The sequence below is a fragment of the Papio anubis genome, chromosome 2 (assembly GCF_008728515.1).
Source record: "Papio anubis isolate 15944 chromosome 2, Panubis1.0, whole genome shotgun sequence".
NCBI classification, from domain to species: domain Eukaryota; kingdom Metazoa; phylum Chordata; class Mammalia; order Primates; family Cercopithecidae; genus Papio; species Papio anubis.
In genome coordinates this window covers 91,812,580-91,825,396 of record NC_044977.1, presented here as the reverse complement: position 1 = coordinate 91,825,396, position 12,817 = coordinate 91,812,580, and the positions used below count along the sequence as shown (strand labels likewise).

Sequence of the window (12,817 nt, the reverse complement as noted above, 5' to 3'; positions counted from 1 at the left end):
TTTCTGCCCTGCTATGTTGGGTAGGTATCCTACAACCAGCAGAGCCAAATAACCATGAAGTTCTAGCATTACACAAACAGCTGCATGATAGGAGCTGACAAAGGATGAAGAGCCATGAAAGAAACTTAGTAGGAGCCAGAAGCAGAGTCACAAAGAGGGAGAGGTTATTTCACCAAGAAGAGGGTGATGAAAAGGAAAGATCTGTGTGGTAGGAAAGATCTGCAAGTGACAGGTGGTGAAGCATAGTGCTTGAGCCCTTTTTGTTTAGATAGGTGTATAACATCCACCATTTAAAGTGCTCACATTTCAAGGCTATATAGATTGATGACTTTTTGCAAATGTATAAACCTGTATAACCACCTCCTAGATCAAAATAGAAAATATATCCATACTCCAAAAGGCTCCCTCTGGAGTTCAGTCAAAAATACCACATTCCCACCCATGAAGTAACCATATCTAATTTCTGTCCTTGTAGGTTTTGCCATTCCTTAATATAAATGGAGTCATACATTTTTTGTATCTGGCTTCTTTTAGTCCATATTGTCAGATCATACTTTGAAAGTCTCTGGCTATGCAAGAAATTAGGCTGGTAGCCAGAATAGAAACAAAGTGAGGGAAGGAGTGTACGAGTGTTTTGAAGACAGCAAAGGCCAGGCACAGTGGCTCACACCTGTAATCCCAGCACCTTGGGAGGCTGAGGGGGGCGGACTGCTTCAGGCCAGGAGTTCGACACCAGCCTGGGCAACATGGTGAAACCCCGTCTCTACTAAATACAAAAAAGGCCACGTGTGGTGGCTCACGCCTGTAATCCCAGCACTTTGGGAGGCTGAGGTGGGCAGATCACCTGAGGTCAGGAGTTTGGGACCAGCCTGACCAAGATGGTGAAACCTCATCTCTACTAAAAGTACAAAAATTAGCCAGGCGTGATGGCGTCATTGTTATCCTGTACACATACCCTAGTCTCTGCTGTCTTCATTTTTTTTTCCTTTTCTTTTTTTTTTTCTTGAGACAGTCTCACTGTGTCACCCAGGCTGGAGCACAGGGGCACGATCTCGGCTTAGTGCAACCTCCACCTCCTGGGTTCAAGCAATTCTGTTGCCTTAGCCTCCTGAGTAGCTGGGATTACAGGCGCACACCACCATGCCTGGCTAATTTTTTGTATTTTAGGTAGAGATGGGGTTTCACCTCCATGTTGCCCAAGCTGGTCTTGAACTCCTGAGCTCAGGCAGTCCACCCGCCTTGGCCTCCCAAAGTGCTAGGACTACAGGCATGAGCCACCACACCAGGCCTTTTTTTTTTCTAGACGGAGTCTCTTTTGCCCAGGCTGGAGTACAGTGGTGCAACCTCCACTTCCCAGGTTCAAGTGATTCTTGTGCCTCAGCCTCCCGAGTAGCTGGGATTATAGGTGTGCACCAGCACTCCTGGCTAATTTTTGTGTATGTATGTATGTATGTATTTTATTTATTTTTGAGACAGAGTTTCGTTCTTGTCGCCCAGGCTGGAGTTCAATGGTGTGATCTCGGCTCACCACAACCTCGGCCTCCCGGGGTTCAAGTGATTCTCTTGCCTCAGCCTCCTGAGTAGCTGGGATGAGCTGGTCTCGAACTCCCAACCTCAGGTGATACACCTGCCCCGGCCTCCCAAAGTGCTGGGATTACAGGCGTGAGTCACCATGCCCCGCCAAGTATCCTGCTTTTCAAGTTCACTACTAGGCTCTGTGTACCCATCTCACAGAAAGAACATGCCATTCTACATTCAAGAGTAAAGAAGCCAGACTGTACTGCATTTTAGGTCTTTGTGAACATGTCATCAGGTTTTTATATGTCTCTTTTTCACAATAGATAATATAAGATCCACATTCCACTATAAGAATGACTGAAGCCCTAATTTTCAGGATATGGGAATCTTTTGGGTTTAATGCAATGGTACTTTAATAGTGAAAACATAAAACATGATTTTGTAAAATTAAAGCTACCTTCTGTCTACATTATTCTGAGAATAAGCTAAATATTCTATCGATTATGAAAATTACTTGTGAAAATTATGCAAGCCATTAAAAAACAAAAACATAGGCCAGGCGCTGTGGCTCACAACATCCCAGCACTTTGGGAGGCCAAGGTGGGCGGATCACCTGAGGTCAGAAGTTTGAGACCAGCCTGGCCAACAGGGCGAAACCCTGTTCTCTACTAAAAATAAAAAAATTAGCCGGGCATGGTGATGCATGCCTGTAGTTCCAGCTACTCAGGAGTCTGAGGCAGAAGAATCACCTGAACTGGGGAGGTGAAGGTTGCAGTCAGCCGAGATTGTGCCATTGCACTCCAGCCTGGACAACAAGAGCGAAACTCCATCTCAAAAAACAAAAAACAAACAAAATAAAACAAAACAAAACACAAAAATGTAGTCAGGTGTGGTGGCACAAGCCTGTAATCTCAGCTACTTGGGAGGTGAGGTGGGAGGATCACTTGAGGCCAGGAGTTCAAGACTAGCATGGGCAACATAAAGAGACCCTGTCTACAAAAAATTTAAAAATTAGCTGGGTGTAGCCTGGGCACGGTGGCTCACACCTGTAATCCCAGCACTTTGGGAGGCTGAGGTGGGTGGATCACCTGAGGTCGGGAGTTCACAGACCAGCCTGACCAACATGGAGAAACCCTGTCTCTACTAAAATAAAATAAAATAAAATAAAATAAAATAAAGTAGTTGGGCGTGGTGGTGCATGCCTGTAATCCCAGCTACTTGGGAGGCTGAGGCAGGAGAATCTCTTGATCCTCTGCCAGCAGGCGGAGGTTGTGGTGAGCTGAGATAGTGGCATTGTACTCTGGCCTGGGCAACAAGAGCAAAACTCCCTCTCCAAAAAAAAAAAAAAAGAATTAGCTGGGTGTGGTGGCACTGCTTGGAAGGCTAAGGGAAGAGTATTCCTTGAGCCCAGAAGCTCAAGGCTGCAGTGAGCTACGATCGCACACTGTACTGAAGTCTGAAAGACAGAGCGAGACCTTGCTTCTAAAAGACCAAAACAAAGCCAGGCGCAGTGGCTCACGCCTGTAATCCCAGCACTTTGGGAGGCAAAGGTAGAAGGATCACGAGGTCAGGAGATCAAGACCATGCTGGCTAACACTGTGAAACCCCATCTCTACTAAAAATACAAAAAATTCGCCGGGCATGGTGGCAGGCGCCTGTAGTCCCAGATACTTGGGAGGCTGAGGTAGGAGAATGGTGTGAACCTGGGAGGCAGAGCTTGCAGTGAGCCGAAATCGCGCCACTGCACTCCAGCCTGGGCGACAGAGCGAGACTCCATCTCAAAAAAACAAAACAAAAACAATAAAAATAATTCAAAATGGATCACAGACCTAAGGTAAGAGCTAAAATTGTGAATGTCTACAGCTGTACTGCTTAATACATTAGCCACTAGTCAAATGTGGCTCAGCACTTGAAATGTTGCTAGTATAAACTTAGATGTACTAAAGATGTAAAACATACATTAGATTTTGAAGACTTAGTATTAAAAATGTAAAATATCTCATTAATAAAGTTTTATATCACTTAGATGTAACAATATTTTAGATATACTGGTTAAATGAAATATATTAAAATTAAGTTGACTATTTCAAGTATCTACTGAAAGTTTTTATTTCTTCAATTTTTTTGAGACCAAGTCTTGCTCTGTCCTCCAGGCTAGAATGCAGTGGCATGACCTTGGCTCACTGCAACCTCTGCCTCCCAAGTTCAAACGATTCTCGTTCTTAGACCTCCCAAGTAGCTGGGATTACAGTTGTGCACCAGCAAACCTAGCTAATTTTTGTATTACTTTTTAGTAGAGATGAAGTTTCATCATGTTGGCCAGGCTGGTCTCGAACTCCTGGCCTCAAGTTATCTGCCTCAAGCTATTCAGCCTCCCCAAGTGCTGGGATTACAGGCATGAGCCACCCTGCCTGACCAAAGATTTTTAAAATTACATATGTGGCTCACATGTTATTTCTATTGAACAGTGCTGGTCTTGGAAGTAAACTTGGGAGAAAGTATTATTGATTTTGCAAAGATTTCCTAAAATACAGCAGCAGAAGTACAAACTACAAAGAAGAAAAGATGATAAACTAGACTTATCAAAATTAAAACTGTTTTCTCTTCAAAAAATACCATTAAGAAAATGAAGGCTAGGCCGGGCTCGGTGGCTCAAGCCTGTAATCCCAGCACTTTGGGAGGCCGAGACGCATGGATCACAGGTCAGGAGATCGAGACCATCCTGGCTGACACGGGTGAAACTCCGCCTCTACTAAAAAATACAGAAAACTAGCTCTGGCTTAGGTGGCGGGCTTGCAGTCCCAGCTACTCGAGACTGGGAGGCAGGAGAATGGCGTGAACCTCGGGAGGCTGAGCCTGCAGTGAGCTGGAGATCTGGCCACTGCATTCCAGCCTGGGCGCAGAGCGAGACTCCGCTTCAAAAAAAAAAAAAAAAAAAAAAAGAAAATGAAGGCTAGGCATGGAGGGGCATACCTATAATCCCAGCACTTGGGAGGCCAAGGCGGGCAGATGGCTTGAGCTCAGAAGTTCAAGACCAGGCTGGGCAATATAGCAAGACCCTGACTGTATTTTTTTTTTTTAAGGCTGTAAATACTATTTACTGTTGAAAATGCAGAGCAACTGAATTTTCATGCATGGCTGGTAGGAATACAAAACAGTATAGCCATTTTAAGACAGTTTGGTTGTTTGTTATGAAGTTAACATATAATTTAGCAATTGCACTCTTAAGTATTTACTAAAAAGGCCAGCCTGGCCAACATGGTGAAATCCCATTTCTACTAAAACCAAAAACAAACAAACAAAATTAGCCAGGCATAGTGGCACATGCCTTTGGTTCCAGCTACTCGGGAGACTGAGGCACAAGACTTGCTTGAACTTGGGAGGCAGAGGTTACAGTGAGCTGAGATCATGCCACTGCACTCCATCCTGGGTGACAGAGCGAGACTCTGTCTCAAAAAAAAAAAACAGTATTTACTGAAGAGTAGTAAAAACATATGTCTACACAAAGGATGGGCATGGTGGCTCACGCCTGTAATCCTAGCACTTTGGGAGGCTGAGCTGGGCGGATCATTTGAGGTCAGATATTCAAAACCAGCCTGGCAAACACGGTGAAACCCTGTCTCTAAAATACAAAATTAGCCGTACAGGCCGGGCAAAAGCTCAAGCCTGTAATCCCAGCACTTTGATTTAGACGGCGATCACGAGGTCAGGAGATTCGAGACTATCCTGGCAATCCGGTGGAAACTCGCCTCTACTAAAAAAATACAAAAAACTAGCCAGGCAATGTGGCGGACGCCTGTAGTCCCAGCTACCTCGAGGCTGAGGCGGGAGAATGGCGTGAACCTGGGAGGCGGGAGCTTGGTGAGCTGAGATCCCACGCACTCCAGCCTAGGCGACGGAGCGGTGACTCCGCCTCAAAAAAAAAAAAAATTAGCTGGTGGGTACGGTGGCGTGAGCCTTTAGTCCCAACTATTCAGCAGGCTGAGGCACGAGAATCGCTTGAACCCGGGAGGCAGAGGTTGCAGTGAGCTGAGATTATGTCACTGTACTCCAGCCTGGGTGACAGAGCAAGACTGTGTCTCATTAAAAAGAAAAAATAATGGGAGGCTGAGGCAGGAGAATTGCTTGAACGTGGGAGGTGGAGGTTATGGTGAGCTGAGATCGCACCATTGCACTCCAGCCTGGGCAACAAGAGCAAAACTCCGTTTCAAAAAGAAAACAGAAAAATGAAAAAAAAAATTACATTTGTACAATGAAATATTATTCAGCAAAAGGAATGATCTACTGATACATACAACATGGATAAATCTCAAAAATATTATGCTAAGAGAAAGAAACCAGATACAAAAACTATACATTGCATGATTTCATTTATATTAAATTGTAGAACGGAATTTCTACAGTGATAGAGAACATCAATGGTTTCCAGGAATGTGAGTGTGGGGGAGGGTAGTGACTGCAAATGCAAATACAAAACAAGGAACTGTATGGGTGATGGAAATACCACACTGGGGATGGTTACAAAACTCTTCCAATTTGTACACTTAAACTTAGTAATTTTATTGTATGTAAAACACACTGTAACAAAGCGGACCAAAAAAAATGAAACAACATAAAATGTAGTTTCTGATTCAGCAGGTCTAGTGGAGGGCCCAAGAACTTGCATTCCTAACAATTCTAACATTCTCAGATGATGCTGATTGCTGCTGGTCCTGGGATCTCACTTTGAGAAGCCTTGGTCCAGTGAGAGACATTGACAAAAGGGGCCTATAATAAGCCCCTTTTAATATCATCTTAATTAATGTCCATTCTGTACCACTACCTGTCTACCTTGAAGATAGATAGTACTCTATCTTCAAGAGCACAGACAATCAAGAAAACACTATGACTTTTCACATCTGACATACTTCGTGAAAACCCAGTATGAGACAGGCCTAGAACCTTCAGGATGAATTGGAGGTCCTTTGAATGTTACTTAAAGCACCTTAAATTCAGAAGCAAATGTGGCCAGTTAACATCTCCCATTTCTGAAACTCAGTCCTACATTCTTACCATACCAGGATACCTGCTCTGAAACACAGCTCACACCACTGGCCTTTGCTAATATTGTTTTTTTGCTCTGAAGGACCTTTCCCTGATTTCAAACATTGTAATTGCACTTGTTTTTTAAGCCCATCTCAAATGGCATTTCCTTGATGAAACCGTATGTATTACTTCCATTTCTATGTTCTCACTGTCGTTCATACACTCCTTCATTATAGTGCTTATCATATCTGGTCCTACCTATCTTAATAAATGTTTATAGAATATATCAATTTCTAATTAAAAGAATTATTAATAGTAAGGGCTCCTAGAAAACAAATACATTCAGAGATGTGACTCAGAGTAGACATCATATTTTTGTTAGTCCTTTATCTCTTCCAGGGGAGCTTTCTTTTCCCGTTTTACGGTAAGTCTGATTAGTCCTTGTGGTTCTAGTGGGGCCAACTCCACCCACAGGACCCACGCCTGACCAATCTGAGCCTTTCCTCCTCGTGGTCTCAGTACTGGGTTCAAGGATAAGCATATCACCCAACCTAGGCCAACCATGTATCTTCTCAGTGCTCTTGAGCCAGAACCATAGGCAGAGAAGCTGATACCTGGAAAAGTCCAATACTATTTATGTTTTATTAAAAATACAAACACAGTGGATAAAGAAAATTATTAGACAGTACTCATTACAATGATCTAGCCCACTGTTTAGTAATCTTTACTGTATCTCAAAATAACATGAGAAAAATGCACAAAGGAAATACCAGACATCTTACAAATTTGGTTAATCACTGAAGACTGTGGACTCTGATTTGTGTTAGATTAGCCAAAAGGATGCCTTTGTGTCAAATATAGAAAGTTAGAGGGCAGAACTCTTCAACCTTCCCCAGGTTTAATAGCAATGGATGAAACTTACTCAAGGTCAAAAGAAAATGACATCCAAAGAACAAACACTAGAAGCCAAGGAAAGGTGAGCGGAAGCAAGTGATCTGCATGTGTCAGTAAGACGGACATCAATAAGCTTCAGGGGACTATATAATTGTCCTCTGAAGTGTGACCTATTACCTGGTAATAAGAGCTCCCAACAGTGGGAGAACATAGAAGTTTTTTTTTTTTTTTTAATTTGAAATGGAGTCTCACTCTGTTGCCCAGGCTGGAGGCAGTGGCGCAATCTCAACTCACTGCAACCTCCGCCTCCTGGGTTCAAGCAATTCTCCTGCCTCAGCCTCCCGAGTGGCTGGGATTACAGGCATGGGCCACCACACCCAGCTAATTTTAGTATTTTTAGTAGAGACGGAGTTTCACCATGTTGGCCAGGCTGGTCTCGAACTCCTGGTCTCAAGCAATCCACCTCCCTCAGCCTCCCGAAGTGTTGGGATTACAGGCGTGAGCCACTATGTCTGGCAAGATTTTTGAGGTAAATGATGTACTAGTTATTCAGGGGTGACTTCCAGGAAAGGAGCTGTGTAAAGCCCTCACTCACCTGAGTGATTATGCGTTCTCCATCCTTATAGATCTTCTCTCCTATTACATCCACTATCTTCATTCGTTCTGACACCTGAAACAACAGACAAATTCAGAAATAAAAGGAAAAGACCTTAACTGAAAGTCACAATAGCTATGCAACACAGAAACGGGATTAGAATAGTATGATTTGAACACCTAACAACAGAATAGTTTTAAAAGCTTTTCCTGATCCCCATGAACAGATTCTCATTCAAGCCACTTTACCTCTAGCGATTTAAGGAGGGGCACAGACTCAATAAATGATTCAAACATCTTCCTCTTTTTTGCATTATTTTTCACTATGATTCTTCTAAAAGTCACCCGGTCCTACAAGAAAGAATATGAAAATTCTAATAAATGCCTATATACAGGAACATCTATGGTTTAATAAACTGGCCAAAGCAAATATTAGAGGAATATGTAAGTTACTGTGTTAATTAAGTGTTAATTGATACTTTAATCTTGAGTCATCAATGGAAGAAAAGGACCTGTAGCCTGAGCCAGCCAGTTGCCCACATGCTGTTGTTTGCTATCTAACACTCAATAGGTGCCACCTATGGGTCATAAATAGAACACAAAACAGAAAACGCCTAAACATTTGTGAGCTCACTGTCACTGTTCAATGTCATAAAAGATACCTCTAGTGAGCTGAGATTATGTCACTGCATTCCAGTCTGGGTCACAGAGTGAGACCCTCATTTCAAACAAAAAAAAAAAGACATCTCACCAAAAGAGAGAATAAAACAATCATTTAATCCTTAGAATCCAGAATTTAAAAAATTTTTTAAAATCCAAAACAATTAGATTGTTCTTGCCCTAAAAAAGTTTATAATCTTAATGGGAAGATAATACAAAATATCAAAATATGAAGCTTGGCTGAATGCAGTAGCTCACTGCCTGTACTCCTAGCATTTTGGGAGGCTAAGGTGGGCAAATGGCTTGAGCCCAGGAGTTCGAGACAAGCCTAGGCAACATGGTGAAACACCCGCTCTTCGAAAAAATACACGAAAAAAGTTAGCTGGGCATAGTGGCACATGTCTGTGCTTGGGTGGTTGAGGTGAAAGGCTCACCAGAGCCTGAGAGGTCAAAGCTACAGTGAGTTATTATTGTACCACTGCACTCCAGCCTGGGCAGCAGAGCAAGACTATGTCCCAAAAAAAACAATATTAACAACAACAACAACAAAATACATAGCAATAAAAAGTCTACATTTCAAGAATGGGTGCAGTGGCTCACACCTGTAATCCCAGCATTCTGGGAGGCCATAAATGGATCACTTGAGCTCAGGAGTTCAAGACCAGGCTGGGCAACATGGTGAAACCCCATTTCTACAAAAAATACAAAAATCAGCTGGGCACGGTGGTGTATGCCTATAGTCCCAGCTAGTTGGGAGGCTGAGGCTTGGAGAATCACTTGAGCCCAGGGGGCTAAGGTTGCGGTGAGCCGAGATTGCACAAGTGCACTCCAGCCTGGGTGACACAAGTTGAAACCCTGTCTCAAAAAAAAAAAAAAAAAAAAAAAAAAAAAAAAAAAAAAAAGGCTATAGTTCAAGACAGGCATATGAGCACATGAAATGTGCTTGGTGAAACTACAGAAGACAAGTGCTACATAAATTTCAAGGTAAGAAGGGGAGATCACGGTAGGCAGGAGTGATCAAAGATTATTTTGCAGCAAAAATGTCTGGGACCTGAAAGAGAGGTAGGATTAAAGTTAATGAAGAGACATGGGAGGAATATGCAAGATGGAAGGCAGGCATATGAAAGATACCTTGACTCTTAAGAAGTTATGGATTCCTTTTGTTTTATTTTTCAGATGGGGTCCCCCATTGTTGTCCAGGCTGGCTTTGAACTCCTGGGCTCAAGTGATCTCCCTACCTCAGCCTCCCAAGTAGCTGGGACTACAGGTGCACAACACTGTGCCTGGCTTAGTAAGTAATGGATTCTGATCAGGAGACAGTTAACCAAAGCCAGGCACTTCTCAGATATTTGTACACATGTGCAGGGAGATACACATGAGAATGTTAATTGCTTAGTCTTAGATTCCTAAATGGGCAAGCAGTTATTTGTATCTAAGTTAACTATCTTTCTTCTACCTCAGGCTGTCAGGAATAAATATATATATATACACACACACACACACACACACATATATATAAAAATATATATATTTTTTTTTTGCTAGAAAGTGTAACAATGGGCTGGGCACAGCGGCTCATGCCTGTAATCTCAGAACTTTGGGAGGCCAAAGCGGATGGATCGCTTGAGGTCAGAGTTCAAGACCAGCCTGGCCAATATGGTGAAACCCCATGTCTACTAAAAATACAAAAATTAGCCAGGCGTGGTGATGGGCGCCTGTAATCCCAGCTACTCGGGACACTGAGACAGGAGAATCATTTGAACCTGGGAGGCAGAGGCTGCAGTGAGCCAAGATCATGCCACTGCACTCCAGCCTGGGTAACAGGGCGAGACTCTGCCTCGAAAAAAAAATAAAAACAAAACAATATTTTAGGCTGTGTGTGGTGGCTCATGCCTGTAATTCCTGCACTTTGGGAGGCCAAGGCAGGAGGATCGCTTGAGGCTAGGAATTCAAGACCAGCCTGGGCAACACAGGGAAACCTAGTTAAAACACAAAAACAGGCCGGGCGCGGTGGCTCATACCTGTAATTCCAGCTCTTTGGGAGGCTGAGGCGGGTGGATCACGAGGTCAGGAGATTGAGACCATCCTGGCTAACATGATGAAACCCTGCTTCTGCTTAAAATACGAAAAATTAGCTGGGCATGGCGGCAGGCACCTGTAGTCCCAGCTACTAGGGAGGCTGAGGCAGGAGAATCGCTTGAACCTGCGAGGCGGAGCTTGTAGTGAGCCAAGATCACAGCACTGCACTCTAGTCTGGGAGACAGAGCGAGACTCGGACTAAAAAAACAAACAAACAAACAAAACCCCACAAAAACAGAAAACCCCAATATTTTATTTATTTATTCAAACAAACAAACAAACAAACAAAAACATACAGGCTGGGAACAGTGGCTCACGACTGTATTCCCAGCACTTTGGGAGGCCGAGGTGGCTGGATTGTTTGAGCCCAGAAGTTTGAGAACAGCCTGGGCAACATGGCGAAACCTGTCTGCACAAAAAATACAAAAATTAGCCAGGCATGGTGGCGTGCACTTGTGGTCCCAGTTACTGGGAGGCAGAGGTGGGAGGATCACTTGAGCCCTGGGAGGCGAAGTTGTAGTGAGGTGTGAGGGCACCACTGCACTCCAGCCTGACCAACAGAGTGAGACTGTCTCAAAAGATAGATAGACAGACAGATAGATAGACACACACACACACACACACCCCACACACACAGATATAACAAAAGGCCTGGCGCAGTGGCTCACACCTATAATCCCAGCATTTTGGGAGGCCAAAGTGGGTGGATAACTTGAGGTCAGGAGTTCGAGACCAGCCTGGCCAACATGGTGAAACCTTGTGTCTATTAAAAATACAAATATTAGCCGGGCATGGTGGTGCACACCTATAGTCCCAGCTACTCGGGAGGCTGAGGCACGAGAATTACTTGAACCCTGGAGGCAGAGGATGCAGTGAGCTGAGATCACACCACTGTATTCCAGCCTGGGTGACAGAGACTCTGTCTCAAAATAAATAAATAAATAAAAATTAAAAAATAAACACACAGAGGGCAGCAAAGTTAACTACCAATATTTTATAAATCTACCTATTTGTGTTACAAAGATTAGTATAACTGCAATAGCAAACAATATTTCGGCCAGGCACGGTGGCTCACGCCTGTAATCCCAGCACTTTGGGAGGCTGAGGTGGGTGGATCACTTGAAGTCAGGAGTTCGAAACCACCCTGGCCAACACAGTGAATTCCCATCTCTACCAAAAATATAAAAAATTAGCCAGTATTGTTGGCACATGCCTATAATCCCAGCTATGCGGGAGGCTGAGGCAGGAGAATCACTTGAACCCGGGAGGCGGAGGTTGCAGTGAGCCGAGATCATGCCACTGTAGACTCCAGCCTGGGTGACAGAGCAAGAGTCCATCTCAAAAACAACAACAACAACAACAACAACAAAGTTCTAACTAAAGAGAAAACAACAAATATCTCTTAAAGCGACTTTTTTTTTTTTTTTGAGATGGAGTTTCGTTCTTGTTGCCCAGGTTGGAGTGCAATGGTGCAATCTTGGCTCACCGCAACCTCCGCCTCCCAGGTTCAAGAGATTCTCCTGCCTCGGCCTCTGGAGTAGCTGGGATTACAGGCATCGCCACCATGCCCAGCTACTTTTGTATTTTTTAATAGAGACAGGGTTTCTCCATGTTTGTCAGGCTGGTCTTGAACTCCCGACCTCAGGTGATCCACCCGCCTTGGCCTTCAAAGTGCTGGGATTACAGGCATGAGCCACTACACCCAGCAAGTGACTTTTTTTTTTGAGACAGAGTCTCACACTGTCACTCCGCAGGCTGGAGTGCAGTGGCATGATCACAGCTCACTGTAGCCTTGACCTCTTGGGCTCAGGTGATCCTCCCACCTCAACGTCCCAAATAGCTGGGACTACAGGCATGTGCCGCCACATCAGCTAATTTCCTATTTTTCGTAGAGACAGGGTTTCACCATGTTGCCCACGCTGGTCTTGAATTCCTAGGCTCATGTGATTTGCCCACCGTGGCCTCCCAAATTACTGAGATTACAAGCATGAGTCACCACACTCAGCTGGTTCTAACTCTTTTTATGTATGCTTTAACACTTCCCAAA

At 43.9% G+C, this 12,817-nt stretch overlaps 1 protein-coding gene across 1 annotated transcript in view; it reads right to left on the bottom strand.

Annotated features, from left to right (window-relative positions):
* PRKAR2A (protein kinase cAMP-dependent type II regulatory subunit alpha) overlaps positions 1 to 12,817 on the bottom strand; it is a 44,775-nt gene that overhangs the window by 6,570 nt on the left and 25,388 nt on the right. The window contains exons 6-7 of the mRNA XM_031662927.1: positions 8,281 to 8,382; positions 8,033 to 8,107 (exon numbers count right to left, since the gene is read on the bottom strand). Of these exons, the coding sequence (XP_031518787.1) occupies positions 8,033 to 8,107; positions 8,281 to 8,382 (177 nt within the window). The remainder of the gene's footprint in view (positions 1 to 8,032; positions 8,108 to 8,280; positions 8,383 to 12,817) is intronic.